Source organism: Sminthopsis crassicaudata, chromosome 2 (genome assembly GCF_048593235.1).
Source record: "Sminthopsis crassicaudata isolate SCR6 chromosome 2, ASM4859323v1, whole genome shotgun sequence".
In the NCBI taxonomy this organism is placed as follows: domain Eukaryota; kingdom Metazoa; phylum Chordata; class Mammalia; order Dasyuromorphia; family Dasyuridae; genus Sminthopsis; species Sminthopsis crassicaudata.
In genome coordinates, this window is record NC_133618.1 from 367,696,243 (window position 1) to 367,723,330 (window position 27,088).

A 27,088-nucleotide genomic window follows, 5' to 3' on the forward strand; every position below is an offset into this window, starting at 1 on the left:
TTTGAGTCAGGAATTTCTTCTACACTATTTTCTGACAAATGGGGCAGTTTTTTCTCCTAGAGCTGATTTTTGGTTATTACTTCAGACACAGTCTCCGAAATATTAATGATAAACAGATAAACTTATTTCCATTACAAAGTTTAGACTTAAATTTAAGATCTGGGGTGTAATCCCAGTTGTACTATTAACTACCTATATTTTTGTCATTGAATCATCTCCCATTTCTGGACTTTCGCTTTCTCATTGGTAAATTAAGGTTGTACTGAAATCTGTAAGTAATAGTTAGTTACAAGACAAAAGTGGAGCATCATTATTAATTTTTCAAAATAGTTTTTAATCATGTTTTATGCACAAATTGCTGTACAATCATTTTAATCAGGTGAAAAGTACAAAACCTGGACCATAAAAGCTACAAACTTTCAGTAAGACGTATCAAAAGTTTGTTTGGGTCCAATTAGTGACATCATAAAAGAACATCATTATATAAAACAATCTAAGGCAGGTTCTATTGGCAATGAATAGCTCAACATCAGGACATTTCACCTCCAAATACAAAGCAAAAATCCTGAGTGATTTACCCCATTACAATGCAAAAAAGTACATTGAAATGACCTACTAGTAAGTATTCTATAAGTAAATCCAGTATATATTATATAAACATGGTATACATTATACTAAAAATACCTGATAGTTTAGTTTAAACAGTAGTATGGGGTCAGATTCTTTTCCAGCCCATAATAAGTACCAATGAAATAAAGTATACAAAGTCAGATGTGAAGCTATATTTAAAGCATTAATAAACTGTATACATATTGCACTAGATCAATGAACACTTAGGTTTTTCCAAACACTTTTTGATTGCATTTCCCACCACTTACAGAATTAATCAGCTGTGAACATACAGGGAGTTTCATAGAGCTTCTCAAATACTTCCATGATCATTGGTCCCGGGATTCATATAGGAGTTTGGCTGCCTATATTGCAATGAAAGAAGAGTAAAGACTGTGTTTAACAGCTAAGTCCTAGGTCAGGAGCACCAGAAGCAAGAAAGGCAAAACTAAATGTTTGTAAATATATTTCTTTTCATACTCTGGTGTACAGCAACCAAACCAAAGATCTATTTAATATAAAGTAGAAAATTATTAGCTGTCTTAACCAATCTGGGTCACATGTTAGAAACTCAGCCTATTCATATATAACTGAACTGACTTAGGCAATATTTTACTTTTTTACCTACACACAAATATAATTTCTTCAGTAAAAATGGGGATAAAACACTGACATGCTATCAGTGAAGGAAAAGTGCTTATGAACATGTGATCTATCTTTTACAAGTCCTTGTAAGTTTGGGACTAGTGATTCAGCTATCTTTAGAACAACTTAACTGACAAAAATAAAAGTACAACAATAATTGCTACTTGTGGTTTTCTGAAAACATTTTATTAAGCTCCATTTCTTCTCTCTTGGGTGTGTGAGGCAATTGGGGTTAAGTGATTTATTTGCCCAGTCACACTACGAAGTGTTAAGTGTCTGAAGCTGAATTTGAACTCATTTGACTTCAAGGCCAATGCTCTATCCACTGCACTAGATGGCTGTCCCCATTCTACTTTCTTTTGAAATGAATATAGAAATGCTTGTTTTTACTGGATCAACTGGATCCACTTTGCATTTTTTTAATACCAATGGAGACCTGGGACCTTGCTCTTATCATTTAAAGTCTGGATTGTCCTGATTCAATGAATTTTCAACTAGCCTATTTCTTTGTAAGCAAGGAACTCAATTAGGGTGGGCAACTGTCTTGTTTCACCTGTGACTTGATACAGAATGGAAGGACTGTTTACTCTGCCCATCTTCCAGCTTTTCAGCTGTTGTTTCTGATTTACTCCAATATGTGCCACTTTCCTCTGACACCCAAATGACTTAAGCTCTTACCAGGTGGAAAACTTCTTAATCATTATCTCCTAATTAAACAGCAATGAGTAGGTGACAACTATCTTTGCTTTGGAAAATCCCCTTTATAGTAAACAGAAATTATATTAAATATTAAACTAGAAAAGCGTAATTTTAGCCCCCCCCCAAAAAAAAAAAACACAACAAACTGGGGGGGGGGGAAGTGCTTTAGTATTATTATTACTATTATTATTGTAACATAACTTTTCCCAACAGGCTTTGTATAACCCTCTTAAACCTGTTGGGGACCACCTAGCCAGCTGATAGGAAAGTGAATGCTTTACAGAGTACCTTATGCATGGCTGCTAACCAGGTGGCTGACTGCTTTTTGTTAGAGTTTGAGTCTTCACTGGCAGTGAACTTCATCTGTGTTACATCCTGAGCCCCTGGTTCCTTGTATTGAAGAAGCATACCAGTAGCTCGAGTATTGCCTCCTGAAAAAGAAAATAAAAGGCCTTCCCTTAATTGACACCAGTTAAGTGTGGAGCCCCTTTTTCTGAGGAGCAAATACTTAACTCAAGGTAATATATCAGTATGCTTATCCTCTTACCTGTTCAAGGTATTTACTCAAATGCTGAATTTGCTCCTTCTATAGAACACCAAGGCCTTATTTCGTGCTACTTTTAAAGCATGTTTTGCTCTTCTAAAAAAGTATCTTTACCATCCCATGACATTTCTTAAGTAGTAAAAACAATCTGATAATGGATATGAAACTCTTTGCTAACACACAAATGAAGTTCTATTTTACTTCACTGGAAGCCCTCAACTACCTAAGCTTATCTAATCTGGTGAGCCGTTCCCTTTGACATGGACTAATGTTAGCATTCTTGTTTTTTGTACAATTGTTTCTGGATTTGGGACAGTTTAAAGCAGGCTGAATTCTATTCTTCCCTGCTTTTTAGCAATTAGTAATTTTAGGGTGAGTAGGACACAAAAGTTACTTAAATAGATGAAGCCTCTGAAGTAAAGACACTTTAAAACCCACAAGATGAAACAGGTCCAACTTCCTGACAAATGCAGTTTTAGGGTTAAAGGAATTGGACCATATGTAATCTTTTTCCATGGCTTGGATATTGGGAAGTGATCCAAAATGCAGAGCTGTGGAGCCAAATGTCACTAGAAAAGAAGGTATTCTGTGGTAGTTAAAAAAGCTAACATTTTAGGCCACATTCCAGGAATAAGGAAAGTCCTAGGCAGGCCTCCTATGGCATGCTGTGCTAATTTTCGGTGCCACACTTTATAAGCTGAAGAATATGAAGAGGGTGAGCATGATGCTGAAGGACAGTGAGTGTATATCATATAAGGATCAGTTCAAAGTCTGAAAAAAAGACAAGAAACAGGACCACTATTTTTAAGTCTATAAAGTACTATCATGTAAAATTATGTAAGTATTATTTTTATTTCATTCAGTCAGGCAGAGCCAGGGGCTATGGATGGAAACTGCATAAGCAAATAAAGCTTGATACAAAGAAAAAAAAAAAAAAGACATAGGAATATCCAGGGGGCAGAGCCAAGATGGTGGAGAGTAGAAAGGAATATCCAAAAAATGGAATGGGTTGCTTTCAGAGGTTGTATAACCCCCATCCCCCTATCTTGTTTCACTTTTTGTGACAGAACCTGGCTCTCCCACTGGCCAATTCCCTAAGCTTCAGCATACAAAAAAAAAAAACAAAAACAAAAAAAAAAAACTACAACAGCACAGATGGCTGCAAAGTTGCTGGAATAATAATAATATTTTTGGTGCGTGCAATAAACTCTCCAGAATTAGATTGAAATGTTAGTTCCATTAACAAAATTATAGTATTATTAGAAACCTGAGACAGAGGGCAAAGATAAGAAAAAGAAAGAAACTTGTCTTGAGTCAGGAGAATGCCCTTTGTATCCTGTGTATCTTTTTATTTTATTTTTAAAAATTCTTACTTCTCTGGGAAAAGCTCTCTTAGGAACTTTTTTTCTGACCATTTGGATTTTAGTTGCCCTCAAAAACTGGTTTTAAAGAGTCAGAAATCAAGGCAACTGCTTCTGGATTCTTTTTTTCTTCTGAAAGAAAATAAAACAACCTGCTAGTAGATAAATGCATTTAGACCAGAAGTCCTTGCTTTTTTACATGTGTTCTTGAAAAGTTGTATAAAGAAAAATGTTTACATATTTCTAATTAGGACACATAACAGGAATTCCAAAGTGCCCTTTTTAAGAGAAAAAAAAAATCCCTAGTGTATCTATCAATGTGAATTTTTTACATTGGGTTTGTTTGGAACAAGGTGCATATAAACATAGAAATTAAAATAGCCACCAGATGGTGCTAGGACCTACTTCTAAAATATGGATTCCAGCTGTATGTCCCAGTCTGTCTTGTACAGAACTTACTACAATTGGCAAATTTCTCACATACTGCTGACTCTTGTTTTCCTTCTCTGCAAAATGAAGGTATGAATTCTGGATCTTACATTTATTTGGCCCAGGCCCTGAGCCAAGCCTTCTTGTCCACCTTCCTGTCTCTAGTTCTATTTCCTAATTTGATAAAAAGGAAAAAAGGGGGAGAAGGGGAACGACAAATCTTGGATCCTTAAGCATACAGATCCTCTCCATTTTTTCCTAGAGTTCACCCAGACGATATTAGTATAGACAGAAGCTTCCTACTTAAATTAGAGGACACTTTGAAAAAAATCACAGAGCTCTGTTTTAGACTTTTCTTTCCTGATGTGTGAAAGTTTTGGGATAAGATGATCTCTAAAATGTCTTTCTGTCCAAACCACTAATGTTTCTCTTTTGGGTTCAACAGCTGGGATCTTAATTTGTAGAGCAGGGCCTTGAAAGACAGAGGGACACAAGAAAGTTGTGATGGGAGGAAAAATCTTGATGAACAGTGGGGGGGAAAGGAATGGGGATCCATGATGAGGTACTCTGGGCAGCAGAGAACACCACAGGGTGAAATGAATGAGGCAGCCATGGAACTGTTCAGCACAATATAGCCTAAAACAGGACCTTGCAAAGAGTAAATATTCAACAAGCATTTTTGGAAAAATAAGTGAATCAAATGTTTTAAGTTCCATTCTTTCTAAATAATATAGATACAACCTATTCAAATATTCAAAGGGGAATTAAAGTGTAATTGCACATAGAACTTTTATAGGAATCATTCATAGTGAACAGAAGGAAGTAGGGTTGGGGAAGAGGGAAGGAGGTCACAAAAGCATGCTGTGGGGATGGAGGCTCACATTAACAGTGCTGACCTTCAGTAATGTGTTGACTCTCCAGGAGGCTGGTATAAGTGTGAATATCTTTTTCTACATCAAGAAGATAGGCAGGCAGTGAAGAAGAAAGAGCAATCAAGAGACCCATCAGAAAACAGAAAGCAAGGTTGGTTAAGTTACATGAATTTGTTGACCTACCCATTTCACAAGTCCCAAATGCTGACAATTTTCAAGTAAAAAGGGGCATAAAATTAGGAATAAAATACAAATGGGAAAAAATTAATATTTAATCAAATATCCAAATATCCGAGGAAAATAGACAAAAGGAATGCTACAATTTTAGGCCTCAATTCAGAAATCCCATCATAAGTCAAAGCCGCCTTCTTGAGGAATGAGGGCCTGATGCCCTTAGAGCTCCAGTCTCAATTTTAATTGAATAAAAAATGAAATGGAACATCAAAGGAAAAATCAATATAGAAGTACTTTATGTTTGCAAACTAAACAGATCAATAGAATCCATGGAAGCCTGTATTTTTTCTTCCTTAAAACTGTAATGAGTTTAACACCTATTCATGTTTTAATTTGTTATTTAAAAAGATAAATGCCTATACTCTATTGCCTTTTAAAGGGCATGAATAAAGAGACCAATTTTTATTCAAAGATGTGAATTCTATAAACATTAACAAATCCTGTTCATTAGCAGTTTGAAATTAACATTTACCTCCAGGAGTAAAGCCCTCGGTAAGTATCTGAACAGTTGAAATTTGAGCAATTTCAATTTCATAATGGCTATCTCCATCCAGAAATAGGTATCTGCAGAAAATAAAATACAAAGTTTTCCAAATCAAGCGAATTTTCTTTACATTCATGTAGTAGATATAGACGTGAAAGTTACATGTTTTTAGCAGTGCTTCTAAGTAACAAGATTCTACTTTAAGTAGAATGCAGCCCAATACCTTAACTTAGTACATAAGATAACAGAATTCTTTCCCTTCCCTGGTTACATATACTGCAAAAGTAAATGATGGGGCAGGTGAAAAGAACAGTGGGCTTGAAGGTCAGAAGACTCTAGATTCAGATTTCAGCTGCTGATACCTGGGCAATCTTGGGAGAGTGATTTGACTTTTCTTTTCCCAATCTGAGTCAAGTGAAGCCGGATCTTTGAATTCTTTCCAATTATAACGATATAGTCCTCTATACTGATAGAGCATTCCCATCTTTAACTTTGCAATCTACATCTTCTAAATTCAGAAGGATCCCTTTAGGGTTAGGGATAAGAAACTTATGGTTTGAATGACCTTTCTGTATGATCATTTAATGATGTGATTTTAGTAAAATGGTGAGTGTTGGGCTCCTTGGAGTAATATTTAGTTTTGAATGAAATAAATTTCTTTACAGCAAAGAACTGTTATGTCTGAAGGAGCCAAATTAGCTATGACGAAGAGCTTTGTAGGCCATGTTCTCATTGCAAGAGGCTTTAACACAACACAGCTGGTTAACGGAAATGTTAAAAATACTAATAAATATCACTCACTATTGCCTTCCAAATTTGCTCTTTCTAACTTGCCTCACTCACTACTATGATGATGACTTGCATTTCTACAATGTGTTTCAGAACAAAACACATTTTCCTCATTGCTGTTTTCGGAGACAGTCTTAAGTGTTATCTTCCCTATGGTTTATGAAAAAAAAAAAAAACTCCAACAAACTGAGGCTCAGAAAATCATTGTCAGTTCTTTTGCCAATCACTATCCTCACTATCCTCACAATATCTTTAAAAAATTTCCCTCTCAATAATATCCTCAAACCCCAATTTTCAATTTTCCTATTCTTTGTTGGGTCAAGACAAAATAAATGAAGATAAAGGAGGCTGGAAAACAATGAAAACGTGTGTGTAGGCAAGATCAGGAGACTTAATTCCATACAGCAACTCAGAAACATCTGGTATTTTAGCATACAGCCAGTGACATCCTTAGACCAGAACTAAACTCACCATTTGATGAATATGTTGCCTAAATGTTACATGTTCTTAGAGCAGGAGAAGCAAGTTAAAGTAATTTCTAGAATTTGCAGAAGAGACAGTATGGTGTAGTGGGGAGAAAGCATTGGGAGTCAAAAACTTCCACTGAGAACAAAGTATGTCACCTCAGCTTTGGTTTTCTAAAGTAAAATGAGATAATACTACTAGTATTACCTATCTAATAGGATTGTTGCAAACTTGAAACTTTGTATAAAGTGAATATTATTGCCCAATAATTTCTTCACAATCACTTTATTAAAGATAGAAGCACAAGAAGTATTCTAACCATTTTAAAAGAAGCTGAGATTCAGAGAAATGACCCCAAGGTCACAGAGCTGGTAACAAATATCATAACTAGAACTTGAATCTCTTTATGCCAGAGCCATAATATTCTCATCTAATTAGAACGGAGTGGATTGGACAAGAGGATACAGAACATGTCATAAGCTCTAAAGACAGCAATGTTTCTTACCTCTGATTATTAGAAAGACGACACACCATTAATTCAGATTCTTCTGATGTTCCTAGTGTTACGCAGAAAGTAGCTCCTTGAAACAGAAAGAAATTTAAGAGAAAATACTTATAAGCTTATTAGCTTTCCCTTTTTTTGTCAGGCAAAAGGAAAAAAATTCTATATCCCCAGTTACTTTTGTATAGATAGATATCCCATTAAGTTTTCATTTTAAAAGTTCTTTTATTTTATAAGCTGTCTGATAAAGCAACAAAATAAAATTAAAGGTTAATATTTGACAAATGTTAAAAATCGGTTTTATTTCTTTTATTTTTACATTATCTGTATTTTCCAAAATATTTCTTCCCTCCCACAGAGAGCTATCCTTTATAAATCAGAGGAATGTATTGGTAGGTACATTCATTAAGCAGCTCTTATATGCCATGCACTATGTGTCAGAAGGTAAAGATACAAAGAAAAAGACTTCTGTTCTAATAATCTTTATAACAAAGAATCATAAAGAGGAAAAAAACAGTTCAGCAAAAATAATCCTGTCAACCAAGTCTTCTCTAATGTGTCCTATTCCACTGCTAGTCCTCCACTTCTGCAAAGATGGTAGGGAGCTATCTTCTCATACCTCTTGGTTATTATAATTTCACAGCATCCAGTTCTAATTTTTTTGTTATTCTTTCCAGTTACAGTATTTTAGTCATTGTGTATATTTTCTTCCTGTTTCTGCTTACTTCCCTATATATCAGTTCATAAGTCTTCCCATGCTTCTTTGCATTTATCATTTTTACAGTACTGAAATACTATATGTATCACTATTTAGCCACTATTTATCAATAGAAATTTTATCTTGAAACATTTGCTACAATAAAAAGTGTTATTAAAAATATTTTGGTGTACTATATTGGATTACCTGCTCTCTTGGGGAGGGAATAGGAGGAAGATGAGGGAGAAGAATTTAAAACACAAGGTTTTGCAAAGGTGAATGTTGAAAACTACCTTTGCATGTACTTGGAAAAATAAAATACTATCAAAATAAAAAATATTTTGGTGTTTGTGTGATCTTTTTATCACTGGCCTCCTTAAGATAAATGTTTAACAGCGAGACTTCTTTGTTGTTTTTCAGAATGACTAGGCTAACTCAATTCTGCTAGACATCAGTTAGTGTTGCTAACTTTTCCCAACTGTTGCAACATTAACTATTCTAGTTGCCTATCATCTTTGCTAATGTCCAGAGTGTGAAGTGAAACTTTAGAGTTGTCTTTATTTACATTCTCTTACTATTAATGATTTGAAGCACTTTCTCCCCTATGGTTCCCACTTTCATAATATTATAGAAGCTGTGGTAAAGTTTGCTAATGATATGCTTTTTATAATTCATATCCCCAAAGTGGCTACATGTGTGAATTTCAGAGAGATTCATAAATTCAAATGAAAGGAGAATAACCAATATTCAAATCATACATTCATAGATACATGCACATACACAGAGTTCCAAAAGTTTAAATTCAGTTTATCTTGGGCAATGATAGTGTGCCACAGTTCCCATTTACTGTTCTGCCTCAGTTTCCCTAAATTGTCTTGCCTTGGTTTCTCTGAATTGTTCTGTCTCAGTTCCTAATTGTTCTGCTCAATCCTGAAACACCACACCTCCCTCTTAATCATGATGATCCAGATAAGGAGAAAGATCTTCTATCTTAGACATCAAGACCCTACATCTTCCCTACTTATCAGAATGTCTGGTGCCTCCCCCCATTCTGTCATTGTTCTTCTTGATCTCCACTTATCAGAATGTCCGGTAATTCTGGAGCAATTCTGCTTCTCACTATTATCAGTTTGTTAGAATTCATCATTTCCTTGTTGAGGACAACTTTTAGGTTCACTGGAAGTAAAAAAAAAAAAAAAAAAAAAAGTTCCCAAAACATTTTCTGGGGTGGACTTGTTGCATTCTAATGAAGATACCCAGATCATAAAGGCTGACATAGACTTCTAATAACAGTTTGGGGAGAGCTTTGAAAAAGTGAGTTTCTGAGTAAAAATTATCTTTTCCCAATATTTAGGACTACTTCCTTCCACTCAAAAGAGAACTCCAGATTAAACAACTGTAGGACATTCAACCAAATCATCTGTGGTGTGTTTTTCACTTCCCTGCCCTAATTCAGTCTTGCTCTAGCTTGTTAATAATGTCCTTCCTAAAATGTGTTCCAAACCAAAAATAATATTCCAGATTCCAATAATATTCCTGTGCACAGGACATAGAATACTGAGGAAGATTTCCCTTTTTCTGGGCATTGTATTCTGTCCTGTCTATTAACTCCTAATAAATGTGCAATCCTTAAAACCCCCAGATCTTTTTCACAAGAAATGCTATTTAGCTATGCCCACTCTATGTTGTACGTGGATCAAAACAAACAAAGTGACTGAAGGAGAATTATATTTTAGTCCTACTAAATTTCATCTTGTTAGATATGGCTCATCCATCTAGCCTGTCAAAATGTTTTTGAAGCCTCATTTTGTCTTTCAGTGTTAGCTGTCCCTATCTGACAAAGATCTGTTTCTTTATGCAAGTCTGGGAAAGTGTAGATTCACTCAAGTTTTCTATAAGTTACTCTGGCAAGACAAAATATTCTAAGAGTCCAGCAAACTCCTTTCACTGGACTAAAATCTACTAGTGACTATAGTAAATAAGTTTTAGGAAACTGATTGTGGCATAGAAACAGAATCACAAAGCTAATAACAAGAGGCCAAATTTGAACCCAGATCTTCCTCACCCTAGAATTTTACCTGCTATGCCATGCTTGTCTATAGCAATAAAGAATAAGAACAATAAAATACACATCTTTTTACGTAATGGTCCCACTGCTTAGAACTCAATAATGAATTCCTTTTATTGACATTCTCTATGACCTACATTCCTTTTATTGACACTCTCTATGATCTACATTCATAGATGCTTTAGGGTGGAAAAACAAAGCACATGTCCAGTCCCTACCAAATGGCTAAATAGATTGTGGTAAGCCACTGTCATGGAACATGATGTCATAAAAGTGATATTTAAAATATAAGAAATAAAAGGCAATATACAATTATGCAAAGCAAGGTTAACAGAACTGGAAGAACATACAGTTGGCCTATGAAGAAAGGAGTGCTCTACTGATCTGACCACTGCCTCTGGAAGGCTGAGGCCTTTCAAACAAAAAGCAGAGAAGTGCTGGAACCTAAAAATTTTAAAATACGAATGGTAAAAATTGTTTTAACATATAACTGGGGGGGGGTAAGTATTAAAGAAAAGAAAAAAAAGGAAAGCAGGAAAAGCAAACAAATCATGGATAGAAAAGACAAATAAAAAATAAAAGCAGAGAGAAGACTCAAGAAGAAGATATAAGAATAGTCCCAGGGATGCATGGAAAGAATACTGTCTCTGGAGTCAAAAGAACTGGCTTTAAAATCCCATCTCTGACACTACTTGTGTAACCTTGGTAAGAAATGACACCTCTTTGGCCTTTTCCTCATATGTAAAATGAGGGGGTTGGACTAGGTAGCTTCTGAGGCCCTGTCTAGCAAGAGAATGGCCAAAAGAATAGAGATCAGAAGCCTAAACTACAGATTTAGATCAGAGGAAAAAGCCAATTACTAGATCAGTAAGAGTCAAAGGGAGCCAGAAATGACCATCCAAGATGGCTTGAAGGAATGCACAGTTAGTTCTATGCCACTTCAATTCTGTTTGTGTGTATTTGTGTATACTTGAGCACATAGCCTGCATCTCAGCAGTCACCTGGTGTTCCATGATCCCTTTGGTTTCATATTGATTTAAAAAGCTACTTATTGGCACTATGTCTTATTATATTTTTATTTCATTAAATATTTTCCATCAAATTTTAATCTATTTCAGGCCACACTGTGTATGCCTATTTGAAACTTCTGACTTAGAACAATGGTCTCCAAATTTTTTTGATCATGCAAAAATTATTGCACAAACCTCTCCCTGCATATACTCATATATTATACACATATATTACTCTACTAAAAATAGATATTAATTATACAATTGAGACTTTTTTAAAGGATGAGACAGTGAAACATATTTAATCTTAGCACCAATAGGATCTACTTGAGTTTGCTGAAAAGGGGAACGATAACATAATCAGACTACGGTTTTAAGAAATCTCTTTGGGCAAACTGGAGAATAGTATAAAGCAAGGAAGTCAACTAGGAGGCAATTATTTCAATACCCGATATGATATGGGTCTGAAGTAGAGGAAGAACATAAATATGAAAGATATTCTGGAGAAATCACCTTAATTTACCATCTGACTATTTGTGGGAAGTGGAAGAATGAAGAGTATGTGACATGGATGTGAATGAACCTGGCAATGAAGGACAGTGATACGCTCAATAGAAATAGGAAAGTTTGAAAGAAAAGCAAGTTTAGGAGAAAAATTAATATAATGGTGGAATCAACAATGCAGATAATAAGTCACTGAAAACTGCTTATTCTGTGAAAGCCCACATTAAGGGGCAGAAAGTGATCTATGGAAAAAAGAATCTTTTACATATCCAGGAAAAGAACTGGAGCAGGCAACATCATGATGGGGTCACATTATAATCCCTTCCACATGCAAAAGCTATAAAACAAAACAATTTTTAAATACATGTCTTTTTGAAGAGGGAACTGAGTAACAAACAGCTTTTGAACAAAGCAAAACATGGGGAAAAAATGTGAGGGAAGAAAGTATAAGAAAGGGAGGCACACAAAACATAGATATTAATCTTCTTGTCTTAATAAGACTGAAGATGTAAGCCATTCAGACCCAGGACCCAAATAAGACTTACCATTCATGAGCACTTTGAGCTGCTTGTCATAAAACTCCATTTCTTTCTGAGACACAAGCACACATTCTGCACACTGTCGTACAGGGTCCACAAAGCACATCCGAGGCAAAGGTACTTTCTTGCTGCAGCATTTATCACAGAAACACTTCCCACAACGGCGACAGTGATGCTGGGCAAAGAACCAAGAGGTCATTAGTTAGCAGGGGGGTAAATTTGCAATTAGGTAAAAGCATGGAAATAAATATGGGGAAGTGGAGACATAAAATGAACAGATGACAAAGTCAAGTTATTCAAGACCAAATGTTGAAAATGCCATCATCAGTGCTTGATTTAGCAACCATCTAAAAATGATTGCATAAAAAGAGAAACCACTTCTTAAAAAAAAAAAAAAATCGCACTTATGGTCAAGGTCAGTTAGTCATGAAAATGAAAATTAATGAAGGCCTCAAACCCATTATGCTTACACAAGACATTCTAAGTATATGTTTTATCCCATTTTTGCTGCTCACCAACATTATGACTTTCCCTCTTTGGGCTTTTCATTTTCTCGGCTATAAAATGAACGGGCTATTTATGTGATCATTCATTTGTGTGCTCCAAGTTGCATGAAAATGCCTACAAAAGTAATTCTTTCTCCCTCCAATGTCCAGAATACATCGCACTCTCCAATTTGAATCACAAAATTTTATATTTGTAAAGAGTCTTAAAAGTCATTGAGTCCAATCTTCTGTCTCATGTAGGAAAACCTTTATAGCAACCCTGACAAATGATGGTTCTATCTAGCTCTGTTCAAAAGACATCTAGTGATAGGGAACTTAATATTTCATGAACCAGACTTTTTCTAACATCTGAACACTTCTAATTATTCTTCCTTATATTGAGTCAACATCTTTCTCCCTATAATTCTCATTCACTGGTCCAAATTCTAACCTCTGCCTCCTAGTCTGCCTCCATACAGATATGACCCAGATGAATGAAAACCTTTTATTACCACTTAAAATATAACAAAATTTCAAGTCCTATCATTTTATAAATGACAAAACTGAAAATCAGTGCAGGAAATGATTTATGACCCTTAAAGTCCTTAAGCAAGGAGCAAAGTCTATATTCAAACCCATGTACTCTGCCTCCAAACATAAAGTCCTTGGCACTATATTATGTTCTTGTTTACAAACCTTGATGTTCAGATTTAGATAGAATGCAGAGAACTCAAGTGAAGAAGAAATAATTGATAACATTGTTTAAAATGGAAGTGTTTCATTTTTACTCCCAGATATATGGATTAAAAATTTAATTAAAATTGTTAAGCCTAGGAGCCCCTTGTTTGCCTTTCTTTGTATTCCCAACACTCAGCAGTCAGTGCCTGGCACAGAATAGGCATCTTAAAAATGCTTAATGACTGCTTGACAAATACAGTATCTCTCACATATAGAGAAGGACAACACTGGGTAATTTTTGCAATAATTGTTTTTAATGCTAAGGGTTCAGAAATGGCTACCTGAATAGTTTTTTCATTTGCAAGTTCTGAATCAGTACTGTTAGTAACTCTAAACCAAGACATATGTTGTTCAACTATGTCTGACTCTTCATGATCCCACTGAGCAAATACATACCAGTAACATGTAGGGTTTTCTTGACACTAGAATGGTCTGCCATTTCCTCCTCCAGTGGAGTAAGGCAAATAGAGATTAAGGGGCACAGCTAGGAAGCTATCCGAAGCCAAATTTGAATTCAAGTCTATCTACTGAGCCATCTAGCTATCTCCCCCCTATACTATTCACTTACATACACACATATATTCATATATATCTGTGTATTCTTTATTTACTACATTATTTGGGGCTTTACTAAAGAATTGTAAAGGCAAGTCAAACAATACCAGTATTTGCACAGAGCAATAATCCTCCACCAAAAAACATAAATATATCACTCGCTCAATTCCCTCTCCTTGATGTCACAGTTTCCTAACATTATCTTACCTTTCTGGTTATGAAGTCAAACTTGATATCACACTGCATACATCTTGGACACTAAAAGAAAAGAAGAATATGTAAAACTGTGCAGGACTGATGTCAGGATGTTTTACTCATAGTGTGAGGCTAAAAATCAGGAAAACTAGTTCAGGAAGACAAGCTTCTCCCCTGAGCTTTTGACTCCGAGCTAAATAAGTGGCAAAAGGGTTTCCTCCTTTGAGAAACAGTGATAATCCCTGCTATTTAAAGCTGTTTAGGCTACAGTAGGAAAGATTAGTAGATTATGCTTCTATGGTATATTATATAACAATGGGCCACAAAATTCAGGACCATTGTTCTAAACAAAACTTTCTATATTAGCAAGTCTTAAACCTGTAAGTCAAAAAAACATTACCAGTAGCTTACACTAGTGACTCGTTATGGACAGAAGAACTTTAAAATAAATTCTGCGTTTTATCCACATATAAAAAGGATTAGAACAATGAATTGTAGAATTTTAGAATTAAAAGAGATCTCAACAGCCATCTAGACTATCTAATGATAGTCTAACTCATACTTCCAAAAGAATCCCTACTATATACATTCAACAAATGGACAGCTATCCTTTATTTGAAGATTGTAGATTTAGAATCATAAAGGTCTTCAAAGGTCACCTAATCCAATTTTACAGATGAGAAAATTAAGGTCCAGAGAAGTTAACACGTGCTAAAGTTCAAAGAGGTAATATAAGGAATAGAGGCCAGATTTGAATCCAAGTCCTTTAACTCTAAATCCAGTTCTGTTTCCATTAGGCCATTTTTTAAAACAATTTTTTTAATTACACCTTTTTATTTACAAAACATATACATGGATAATTTTTCAACACTGACCCTTGCCTTCCAACCTTCCAAATTTTCCCCTCCTTCCCCTCCCCTAAATGACAGGTATTCTAATACATGCTAAAAATATATGTTAAATCCAATATATATGTGTATATATATATATATATATATATATATATATACATATATATATGTATATATATATATATACATATACATATATATATATATACACACTTATCTTGCTGCACAAGAAAAATCAGATCTAAAAAGGAAAAAAAAAAAAAAACCCTGAGAAGAAAAATAAAAATGCAAGCAAATAACATCAGAAAGAATGAAAATGCTATGTTGTGGTCTACACTCAGTTCCCACAATCCTCTCCCTGGGTGTTGATGGCTCTCTTCATTACTGAACAATTGAAACTGGTCTGAATCAATTCACTGTTGAAGAGAACCACATCCATCAGAATTGAGCATCTGATCTCCTGGTTCTGCTCATTTCACTTAGCATCAATTCATGTAAGTCTCTCCAGGCCTCTCTGAAACCATCCTGTTGGTCATTTCTTACAGAACAATAATATTCCATAACATTCATATATTATAATATATTCAACTATTTTCCAATTGATGGGCATCCATTCAGTTTTCAGTTTCTAGCCAGTACGAAAAAGGCTGCCACAAATATTTTTGCACGTGTGGGTCCCTTTCCTTCTTTTAAGATCTCTTGGAATATAAGCCCAGTAGTAACACTGCTGGATCAAAGGGTATGCATAGTTTGATAACTTTCTGAGCATAATTCCAAATTGCTCTCCAGAATGGTTGAATTCCTTCACAATTCCACCAACAATGTATTTCTACTATGCCATTCTTCCTTGATCTCCAATGGAGGGGAAGCCATAACTTCCAAGATTATCCAATATACAATATACTTTTAAATAGCTCTGATTATTAATGAGTTTTATCTGATTTTAAAGTCGAAATTAGTCCCAAAATTTGTAGGTTGCAAATAGCTACAGAATAGTTAACTCGAATAAACTATTTGATAGTTTTGTCTAAGTTTTTGTTTATTCCTTTTTTTTTTTTTTTTAAGATAAATATTAGGGAGTATGAAAGAATATTAAGCAAGAGCTGGCTGTTCTTCTATCAGACAAGGAGGTAATCCAAGGCAATTTCAATAAACTTATGATGGAAAGTGCCATCCACAAACAGAGAGAGAATTATGGAGACTGAACATAGATCAAAATGTATTAGTTGTCCAAAAGAAAGAATGGAGTAGAGATTAAGTATGTGATTATGAAAAGCAACATGATATAGGAAAAAATAAAAACATTAACTATGCTATACAAATGAGGTATGAATACAAGAACCATTGCAGAGGAATTAGATAAAAGAGGAGGGCTGGTATTTCTGAAATCTTACTCACTTTGGGAATGGGGAAAAAAGAGGAAACAAAACACACACACACACACACACACACACACACACACACACACACACACACACACACACACACCCCCAAGAAGGTTATAACACCCTCCAGAAATCTATAAAGAAATAAGGTGAGGGAATAGGATAAGGTGAGTTATAGAAGGATATGCAGATTTACAGGTATGAGATAAAGTGTGTATATTAATGGGAAAGGGATAAAAGGGGAAGGAAGTAATGGGGGGAGAGGATATGGGAAGGATTATTAGGGGTGTGGGGGGAAGGTTAAGAAATAGCAAGGAAGGTTAGCATGTAGAAATAAAGTAAAAGAATTAACAGGGCTAGGAAACAAGAGATAATGCATATATATGTAAGTAAGTAAATGCATGTGTGTGTATGTATTTCTCATTCCCAAACATAAATATATTTGTGCTTAACTGTACCCTGCATGCGAGAGATGGGGAGAAAAAAGGGGAAAAAAAGAATAAACTAAAAAGTAGACAGAACAAAAGAAAACCTGTAAGGAAGGAAAGGTCAGTTCTGAATACAATATGCTTTCTAGAAATGGAAATTTATTGCTGTATGAAGAGGTATTCTGATGGAAGTGGATATCTTCAACATAAAGAAGATCCAACTCACTTCCAGTTGATCAATGATGGACAGAAATAACTACACCCAGAGAAGGAACACTGGGAAGTGAATGTAAATTGTTAGCACTACTGTCTATCTACCCAGGTTACTTATACCTTCGGAAGCTAATACTTAATGTGCAACAAGAAAATGGTATTTACACACACATATTGTATCTAGGTTATATTGTAACACATGTAAAATGTATGGGATTACCTGTCATCGGGGGGAGGGAGTGGATAATTTGGAAAAATGAATAAAAAAAAAAAGAAGAAATAGAAATTTATTATTACATATTTTGAATCTTCTCATATGTTCTGCTGTGCACATGACAATTTTTTTTCCTTTTTCTGTTTTTTTTTAAATTTTTTCTATTTAAGCTTTAAATTAAAAAGTGAAAAACTTAACTTTTCTTTTTTTTTATCAATGACTTGGATAAAAGTATAAATGAAGGCTCATGAAATCTGCATATGATACAAAACTGGGAGGGAAAACTTAAAATAAAGGTAGACCATCAGGATCCAAAGGATATTGACAGTCTAGAGCACTGAAAATGTAAAATTCTGTAGGAATAAAAATAGTTTTGTATTTGAGTATAAAAATAATTTTACAAGTATTAAATTGGGGAAGCATGGTTAGACAACAATGATTTTGAGAAAGATCCAGGGGTTTTGGTGGAATACAAGCTTCCAGTGTGATGTGGAAGCCAAAAAACTAATCTTGGGCTGCCCTTATCAGGTCACCTTTGGAGTACTATGTCCAGTTCTGTCTACCATAGTTTAAGAAGGTCACTGGATAAATAGAATCTCAAAATAAAGCAAGCAGAATGATTAACGTTTTTGAATTCATGTCATTATGAAAGGCTAGCATATGGAGGAGATATTAATTTGTTATGTTTGGTTCCAGCAGGCAGACTCAACAGCAATGGACATAAATCCCAAAGAAGCCAATTAGGCATACTTTTAGGAAGTTCCATCAATTCCAGCCGTCCAAAAGTAGAAAGGGCTGACCTGGGTTTCCTCTCTTTGGCAATCTTCAAAAAGAGGCGGCACATCCCTTTTTGGGTTGTTAGTGGATGCTCTTTTTGTACATAGGTAGTACCTGATGGCTGCTGGAGTCTCTTCCAATTCTTATATCTTAAGACTCTTTACATAAGCTCCAATGTTCGATTTACCACTTACTACTCATGTAACTCGATGAATCACTTCTCCTCTCTTGATCCCACTTTCCTCACCTATAAAGTAAAGGAGGTTGGCCTAGAAACCTCTGAGCTTTCTTTTAGCCTTTGATGTAGAAACCTGTAACTTTTATTTCCTGAATTCATCCACATTAAAGAGGACCTAGTTAGCAATTAAAGCAGTTCATTAAAAGGATAAAGAAACTGAGAAACAACAGGAGGCACATGAGTTAAGGAGACAAATAAGACTTTAAAAAACAACCTTTTTGATAACTAGGTAGAGAAAGAGGGAAGGATATATAGGTGAAAATATAGGTGAAATAAGAAGAAAAAATAATAAATGAGTTTAACATAAATAAAAATTAATTTTTAAAAAAATCACAAAAAATGACCAAATCAGCAGCAAAGGGACTAGTCTACTTCAGGCTTTTATCTCTCATTTTTCTGTATAGTAAAAAGAGCTATTTTAGAAGATGGAAATGAAAATCAGAAAACTCTCAGAGCATAGGAATTAACTTTAACACTATTTTAAACAAACAAAGCCTTGAGTTCATATCAGAGTATTTTGAAATAACATCCAAATAAATCAAAGTCCCAACCTTAAGCATATTTTACCTCTTAAGAGAGTATTTTAAAAAGGCAACAGCTTAAATACAGGGAGCTACTTACACAAGCGGCCAAAGTCTCTGGAACTGGGCCCACAAGGTCTGATTAATAGAAGCAAGTATGAAGGAAGTTAAGTGAAGTCATGTGGGCAAAGAAGTACAAAGTATGACAAGAATTAAAGCAAAAGGAAACAAGTCAATTCAACCAACAGCACTAATGAAATATATTTGCTATGAAATGCACACTCATATGTGCTATGTATGATCAGAGGCAAACTTTCCTTCCTACTGTTTAATAGACAAATAAAACAGACATAAATAAAACAAAACAGAAAAGAATCAGTTCCATCACCTCTATGGCAAAGAGCTCTTAAATCTAAAAAATCAGCCCTTATCTCTCTCCTGGACTCTACGCTGTTCTGCTCTCTACTCTAACCACCGGTCAAATGGATCAACTTACTGCCCTATATGCAACATTCCTTTTTAGTCTATACTTCACGCCTATACTTCCACCTCACCTTACTTGTTGAAGACTTTGCTCCCCTGAAGACTAAGTGTTACTTCCTATAAAAGGCTGTTCCTGGCACCTTTAGCTATTAATGTTATGTATCTAGAAAAGTCAATTTGTCCATGTCCTGTAAAAATGCTGTATACTCCCAGTAGAATACAAGCTTCTTGATAGCAATACTGTCTCACTTTTGTGGCTGTATCTCCAACAATGTCTGGAATAGTGGGAAATTAATAAATCATTGATCAACAGATGTAGCAAAAGATATATCTTCAGTAGATTTTAAGCTTTCCACCTCTGCTTCAATTTTCTAAGTTGGTCATGTTCATGTTTCACTTTCTCTTTAAAAGATTCTTAAGGGGAAAAAGTCAACACTATTCATTTCTGAGGTATACAAAATGATTTCAATATGACTTTTCTCCCCAGGATCACCTCTTGAAATTCCTAGCAGTAGTTATGGCAGAACAGAGGGGGGGGGGGGGGGGGAGAAAGAAAAGAGAAGTATGTTTCACAGCTTAAGAATACCCAATATTCTTTTAATCAGAGTAGGTAGCAGTTCACATGGGAGGATAAACTTGAGTGTGGTAGTCAATATTAATTATTTAGGAATCCCATATTAGACTTGTTTTGTTCTTTGAGATATCCTTATAAACAACAAACGCTATTTAATAATATGGCTAAGGGAAAAACACTTATGAAAAGCTTGGATTGTACCACACCCTGTATTCTGGCAGACTTAAGTCTCAAATGGAACAAGAGTTAAGTATTTCAGAAAAGCATGAGTACAGAAAGCTAGAAAAATTGTTTGTTTTAAAGACAATGTCTTGAAACATAAAGGAGACACAATCTAAAATGTCATGAAGACTAACAAGAATTTGTTTACTACATGCTTGAAAAACCAAAATTTCCCAAGTTTTTAAGAGGAAATTTAAGACATGTAAAACAAAGCATTACATTATTCCTTTATTGCTCATTAGGGTAGACCCTGTGTTCTAACAGCTGTACTGGAAGCTCAAATTCTGGCTGGTCTAACAAACTGGAAAGGGTTAGATTATTGGTCTGATTACAAATCATAAATTTAGTTTCTAAGTTAGTCAGATGTTTTAGGATCTGCTGCCAACCAAGAGCACTAGGGTGATGAATCTTCTAGCCAGAACTATCTTTTATAGATAGACTGTAACCTGGGTATACACAGCCAAGAAATTGCAGCTTATCTGAAATACAGTGCTTTGTTACAGTATTGAAGTACAATAGCTTTTACTGCTATTTGGAAAGACTCAAATGAAAGCTTCTTTCTGGAGAGGATCTCTAATTAGATAAGAACAAGGATTACAGTGGATGAGAGAATGCCCCCTAATGTGCTATGATCTGCAAAGGTTGCAGATACTTTATCTAGCAGGGAGTAAACATATGCACTTCTTTTTTTTTTTTTTTTTTTTTTAACATATGCACTTCTGCATGGCAAAGAGTGGAATAGACTGACAATTTTATATGTGTGTGTGTGTGTGTGTGTGTGTGTGTGTGTGTGTGTATGTATATATAATAAGGATAAGAATTTAAATTCTAGTATGTTAATGCCCTAATAGGGAGAGAACAGGAAGGATAACTACAGAATTCCCATAAAACTTACTTTAGCACCATTTAAAATACTAGGCTGGATGAAAGATGTCTTGACATAATGATTTCTTTTTTTACTGTGCCTATTGAAAAAAAAAATCAAGCCACAATTCCTGTCCTCAGGGAGGTAAGACATATATACAAATAACTATAACTTAAATTGTAATATTATAATTTGAACAAATTTCATTAATGTTGACAAGATACAAATAAAAGCAAACAATATCCCCAAGTAATTTACAGGACCTCAAAAAGCCAAGGAAGCTAGAAAATTTTGAATAAAATGATCATTTCTTATATATCATGTACATTGTTCTATTGTCACAATAAGTGTATGTCTCTGCTAGAAATATAGCAATGTGCTGTAATTACCATGACTCTCTAATCAATAAGCATTTTATTAAGCACCTACAAAGTTCTAGGCACTGAACTAAGAGGGGAAGAGAGAGGAGAGGGGCTGTTTACAAATACTAAAATGAGTCCTCCCTGTTCTCAAGAAACTTACACTTAACTGAGGAATACAATATGTTCACAAATAAATAAAGATACAATATATACAAAATAAAGTGAGCTAAGCCTTGAAATATATAAATTGTCATAAAATGAAAAAGAATTGTTTTTAAAAATGGGGTTTAAAAAACTGAAGGTTGTAAGGAGGGTAACCAAGGATTAGATGCATAAGGAAGTAGAAAAAATCTATACAGGAATGACTAGGAGTGAGGAAGTTATGTGTAATATCAATGTAAGTTATTTATTAAGAAGAAAATGTCCTGAAATGTTTGGGAACTCAAGGAACCTAATGACATAATACATATAAAATAACTGTAAGATAAATTTTGTCAAGGAGATATTAAAAAAAAATACTATGGAAGCAAGAGGAAAAATTTCCCTATGAGAGAAAAAAATACAAGGTTTACTGGAGAAATAATATCTGAAGGTCCTGAATGATGGGGATTTTGATGAGTTAGAAAGAATAAAAGCTGCTTTCCTATGGGGAAAAAGTTTTAAAAATTAAAAAATTCAGCAATAGGAAGATTTAGGGTACATTTAAGGAAGGTAAATATAGGTCTAGGAAATGTGAAATGAATTGGGATATAAAACTGGAAAAGTAGGTGGGGAGTCTCACTGTGGGAATACCTTGAATGCCAGATTGAAAAATCTGGATAAGAAAGGTAAAACCTATCACATTAATATCAGCACCAAGGTAGCAACAAATTTAGGGATCACATCAAAAACTCACACTAAATGAAAAGGAGACAATCGTTGAACTCAAAAGTTGTTGAGATAAGATATTTGATGTTATTTCATTGGGAAAAAAAACAAACAAAACTTCTGTAGCTTTGAATGCACAAAAGGTTTTACTACTGTCACTATTCAGATACATGCCAAGGTATTCTACAAAAATATGATTTTGCTTTTACTGGGGGAAAACTTCCATGGGCTAATCTAATAGTACTATCATTCACATAGTCTCCCATTATCAAAATTTTAAGAATATCTTGATCTCTCTTCTCTCCCACATAACTAGTCAATGAAATCCTGTCAATTCTATCTCTACATTTATCCTATGAATTTTTTCCTATTTCACTGTTACCAAATTAATATAGACTCTCAATTCTTTTCTCAAACCAATAATTCTATCAGAATACTTTCACAATAAATTTTCTTATAGGTCTGACCAGAGCAAGGACTGTTATTAGTGGGCTGTTGGGATTTTTCCCCCCACTTTCTCTCCCTAAGGTTTGGCACAGTGGTTGGTATATAGTGGGTTCTTAATTAATACTTGCTGACTTGACAGACTAAAACCAGCTAAAACGGATTTGAAACCCAAGGTAGAAAAAAGTAAAAGGGCACTTAGTGCTCTTTTATATTTGATAAGTTCAAGTCACCATTATCAAAAGAATTTAATGTGTGAGTGCTAAGTCAGTATTTGTAATCTATGAAAAATCATGGAGAATGCCATAGAACTGGAGAAATGAAAGTTATCCTAGTGTTTAGAGAAAAAGAGAGAGAAGAGGGAACCATCTACAAAAGAGATCAGATTGTCCCACTTAAATTCTTGGCAATAAAGTTGTTTTGTGAAAATTTAGAAAGGAAAGCAGATATTATAAAGAGCCAGTATTATCAATTTACCAGTCCAGATGAATGAACCTCATTTCCTTTTTTTAAACAATGTTATCAAATTAGTAGGTCAACAAAGTCCTGTAGAGATAGTTTATCTAAACTTTATCAAGTTGTCTTTGTGAACAAGAGGAAAAATAAGTAGCCAGACAAGAGTGGAGTTAGATTTAGAAATGACTGAATGAATGGATAAAAAAAAGCAGTCTTTGTTACATGTCAACTAAGATCTCTAGTGGAAGTTCCCAGGGATCTGTATGGTTGCTTTAAAAAAAAAAAAAAAAATGATTTGGCTTAAATTGCTCCCTCCATGGTTACCAAAGATTTTTCTGTTAGTTCTTCTGGCTTTTTCTCAGTACTCACCCTCCCTGAACTTTCCTGCAGCTTTGAATGTCTTCCTTCTCCTGTAAGAGGAAAATTTCTGATTTTCCTTCCTCCTGTTTCTTTTTACTCATTCTTAAGTCTCCACGATTGGATCATCCTCTACTTACTCACTAACTGTGAATATCCTGTCTGCTCTCCTGGTACTTTGCTCTTTTCTTGCTACAGTAGTAACTCTTAATCTGAGCTTTGTGAACATAAAAAAAAAAAAAAAAAAAAAAAAAAAAACAACAACAACAACTGATTACTTATAATTGATTTCTTACAATTCTATGTCTTTTCTTTTATACATTTAAAAACACTATTCTGAGAAGGGGTCCACAGGTTTTATCAGACTGCCAAAGAGGTCCATGACACAAAAGGCATTATGAATCCCTTTTCTACAGTATCTTCTAGTGATTGCATCAGGCACCATAAGGCATTTTTATGCAGCCAACTTTCAGATCCAATCATAACCTCTATCCTGAGCGCCATTCCCACAAATCCAACTGCCTGCTAGGTATCTCCAAATAAGACAAAAATTTGTTAAGCATTTAGCACAGTGCCTGGTACATAGTAGGCTCTTAATAACTGTTCCCTCTCCCTACTCCCATCCAGCTATCCTATAGACACAATGTATCTAAAACAGAAGTCATCTCTTGATTGTACATCCTTTGCCTTTGCCTTCAAATCATTATTTATTTTCTTTCCCCTCATTTTCCATATACAATCTGTTACTAAGACTTGTGATTCATCACAACATCTCTGGTACCTGTCTCCTTCCTTGGACTCATATCCTACTTTAAGTTTTTATTACCTCTTACCTGGACTATTGCAAAGCTCCCTAACAGGTCTCCTTGCCTCAAATTTCTCCTCTCTCCAATCTATTCTCCACATAGCTGCTGAAGTAATTTTAAATAAAGCCCAGGTCTAACCAAGTCACTCTCCTATTCTTTAAATTTCAGGAGCTCCCTATAACCTCTAGGATCAAATACATAATTGGCTAGGCATTTAAAGCCTTTTATAATCTGGCTCCTGCCTACCTTTCCAAACTTACTTCATTTTATTATCCTTCATAAACTTATTCCAGCCAAACTAACTTATTTTCTATATATTTGAACTATGCATTCCTTCTGTTTTGGTGCCTTGGTAAAGGCTGATCACTTTACTCCAAATGTGCCCTTTTATTTCCTGCAAATGTTAGCAGAATCTTTAATTTCGTTCAAGACTCAGGTCAGACAATTTTTACATCCAAGCGTTCTGATAAAGGTCTCATTTCTAAAATAAATAGAGAATTGACTCAAATTTATAGGAATTTATATTCTTATTGATAATTGGTCAAAGGATATGAACAGTCAATTTTCAGATGAAGAAATTAAAACCATTTCTAGGCATATGAAAAAACTTTAAAGATAACGATAAATGTTGGAGGGGATGTAGAAAAACTGGGACACATATATGTGGAGTTATGAACAGATCCAACTATTCTGGAGAGCAATCTGGCACTATGCCCTAAGGGCTATGAAACTGTACATACTTTGATTCAAGCCAATTCCAATAGACTTGTGATGAGAGAGCCATCTGCATCCAGAAAGAGGACTGGGAGAACAAATGTGATCTCAGCATAGCATTTTCACCTTTCTTATTTGCTTGCTTCTTGTTTTCTTTCTTATTTTTTCCCCTTTTTGATCTAATTTTTCTTGTGCAATGTGGAAATACATATAGAAGAAATGCACATGTTTAATATATATCTGATTATTTGCCCTAACTTAGGGGAGGGGGTGAGAGGAAGGGAAGGAGAAAAATTTGGAACACAAGGTTTTGCAAAAGTGAATGTTGAAAACTATCTTTGCATATATTTTGAAAATAAAAAGCTATTATTAAAAAAAAAAAAAAAAAGACTCAGTTCAAGTGCCTCCTAAGGGAAGATCCTCTTAGTTCCCCAAGTTGTGGTTGCAGTTCTTCCTCGTATATATTTAATGACCTTTGTACCCAGAGGTTGAATGTAAACTCCGTGAGGGTGGTGGCAATCCCTTCCCCCCTTCCTCATTTTTGTCTTTTTTATCCATAATGCTTTGAACATACTTGGCATTTAATAAAAGTTTGCCCATATGAACTAAATGGAAGGAAGGCACAGAATTATTACTGTAGATGATGCAAAGCTGGAAAGTTAATCTAATGGATGCAGGATTCAAATAGATCTTGAGTCTAAGGTAGGACAAATCTAATGAGATGCAACTGAAGAGAAAAATGAGATTCTACAGTTTATCCAAGTACAAGATGGGGGAAATGGGAGTAGAAACTCTTCTGACGTGGCAGCCAAAAAAACTAAGTCAATCTTCAGCTGCATTTCAAGAAGCTCAGGGTCCAGAAACAAAGGAAATGATCATTTCCGTTCTACTTTGGCCTGGTCAAATCTCTAGAATACAGTCTTCGGTTTTGGGAGCATATTTTAAGATGGGCATTCTGGCTAGCTGGAGGGAATATCCAGAGGAACTCGTGACCAGGAAAGTAAGATTATGTTACTCTGGGCCTGAATGAAAATAATTACTCTGGTGAAAACAAAACAGGGAAACTTAATATCGGTCTTTCCCGAATGCACCCCGCACCCCCCTCAAACACTGGAAGAGGAATCAAACTGAACAGAAGTTAGCCAAAGAACAGAACAAAGTGCAAAGGGAGGAAGATCTCCTAAATATAACAATCACAGCTGCTCCAAAAGGAGTGTCTGTCAGAAGAGGTAGAGAACTCCCCAGAACCAGAAGTGTCCACACACAGTCTGGAGGAGCACCACTACCAAGCCTAATGGAGGAAATTCTGGCTTAAACTGTCCTTAGAAAGTCCCGGGATTCTGGGAGTCTCCATTCCATGGAAGTGGAAGGGACGTGACAGGAGGAGTGGAGCCCAGAGCATGGAAGAAAAGGTTGTGAGACACCTAGAGAGTCCAGGAGAAGATGCTGGCGAGTGAGGAGTAGGAGACCGGGGGAAAGGGGGAATCAAGAGGAGCGAGGGAAAGAGTGGGGGAGGGGAGGGGCTGGCGGAAGGGGACGAGGGAACATCAAATCCCTCCGCCCCATTACCTCCTTGTCCGGGACCCACTGCGGTTCGTCGAGGCCAAAGGGGCTGCCGAAGGCCCGGTGCTCGGGGACCATGCGCAGCCCGCTGGGCGAGCGTACTAGTTTTTTGCCATCGCGGCGCAGGGCCGCCCCGCCAGCGGTCGCCACAGACGAGGAGGACATGGCTCCTCCGTCCGGCCCAGAGCTGCCCCAGCGGACAGTTTTCCAACCTTAGCCACCGTGTCCCGTCCCACAGTAGAGAACTGCCCAGCTACCCTATCGACACGCCTACCGAACCCCCGTCGCCCAATAGCCACTACAGCTCCGCCCTCGTTCGGCTTC

At 35.5% G+C, this 27,088-nt stretch overlaps 1 protein-coding gene across 5 annotated transcripts; it reads right to left on the reverse strand.

Moving 5' to 3' along the window:
• Positions 1-313: 313 nt before the first annotated feature.
• ZFYVE21 (zinc finger FYVE-type containing 21) lies at positions 314-27,045 on the reverse strand. 5 transcript variants are annotated; one of them, XM_074291064.1, is made up of 8 exons: positions 26,771-27,022; positions 14,437-14,487; positions 12,458-12,626; positions 7,637-7,709; positions 5,866-5,957; positions 5,184-5,237; positions 2,242-2,384; positions 314-974 (listed from the first exon to the last, which is right to left on the reverse strand). In XM_074291064.1, exons 1-8 carry the CDS (start codon positions 26,927-26,929, stop codon positions 939-941), a joined length of 777 nt encoding a protein of 258 aa, XP_074147165.1. In that variant the 5' UTR covers positions 26,930-27,022; the 3' UTR covers positions 314-938. The 5 variants fall into 5 exon arrangements, with proteins under 5 accessions (XP_074147165.1, XP_074147164.1, XP_074147169.1 ...); XM_074291063.1 differs by having other exon boundaries at positions 7,637-7,712; XM_074291068.1 differs by lacking the exon at positions 5,184-5,237 and having other exon boundaries at positions 26,771-27,045.
• Positions 27,046-27,088: the final 43 nt, after the last annotated feature.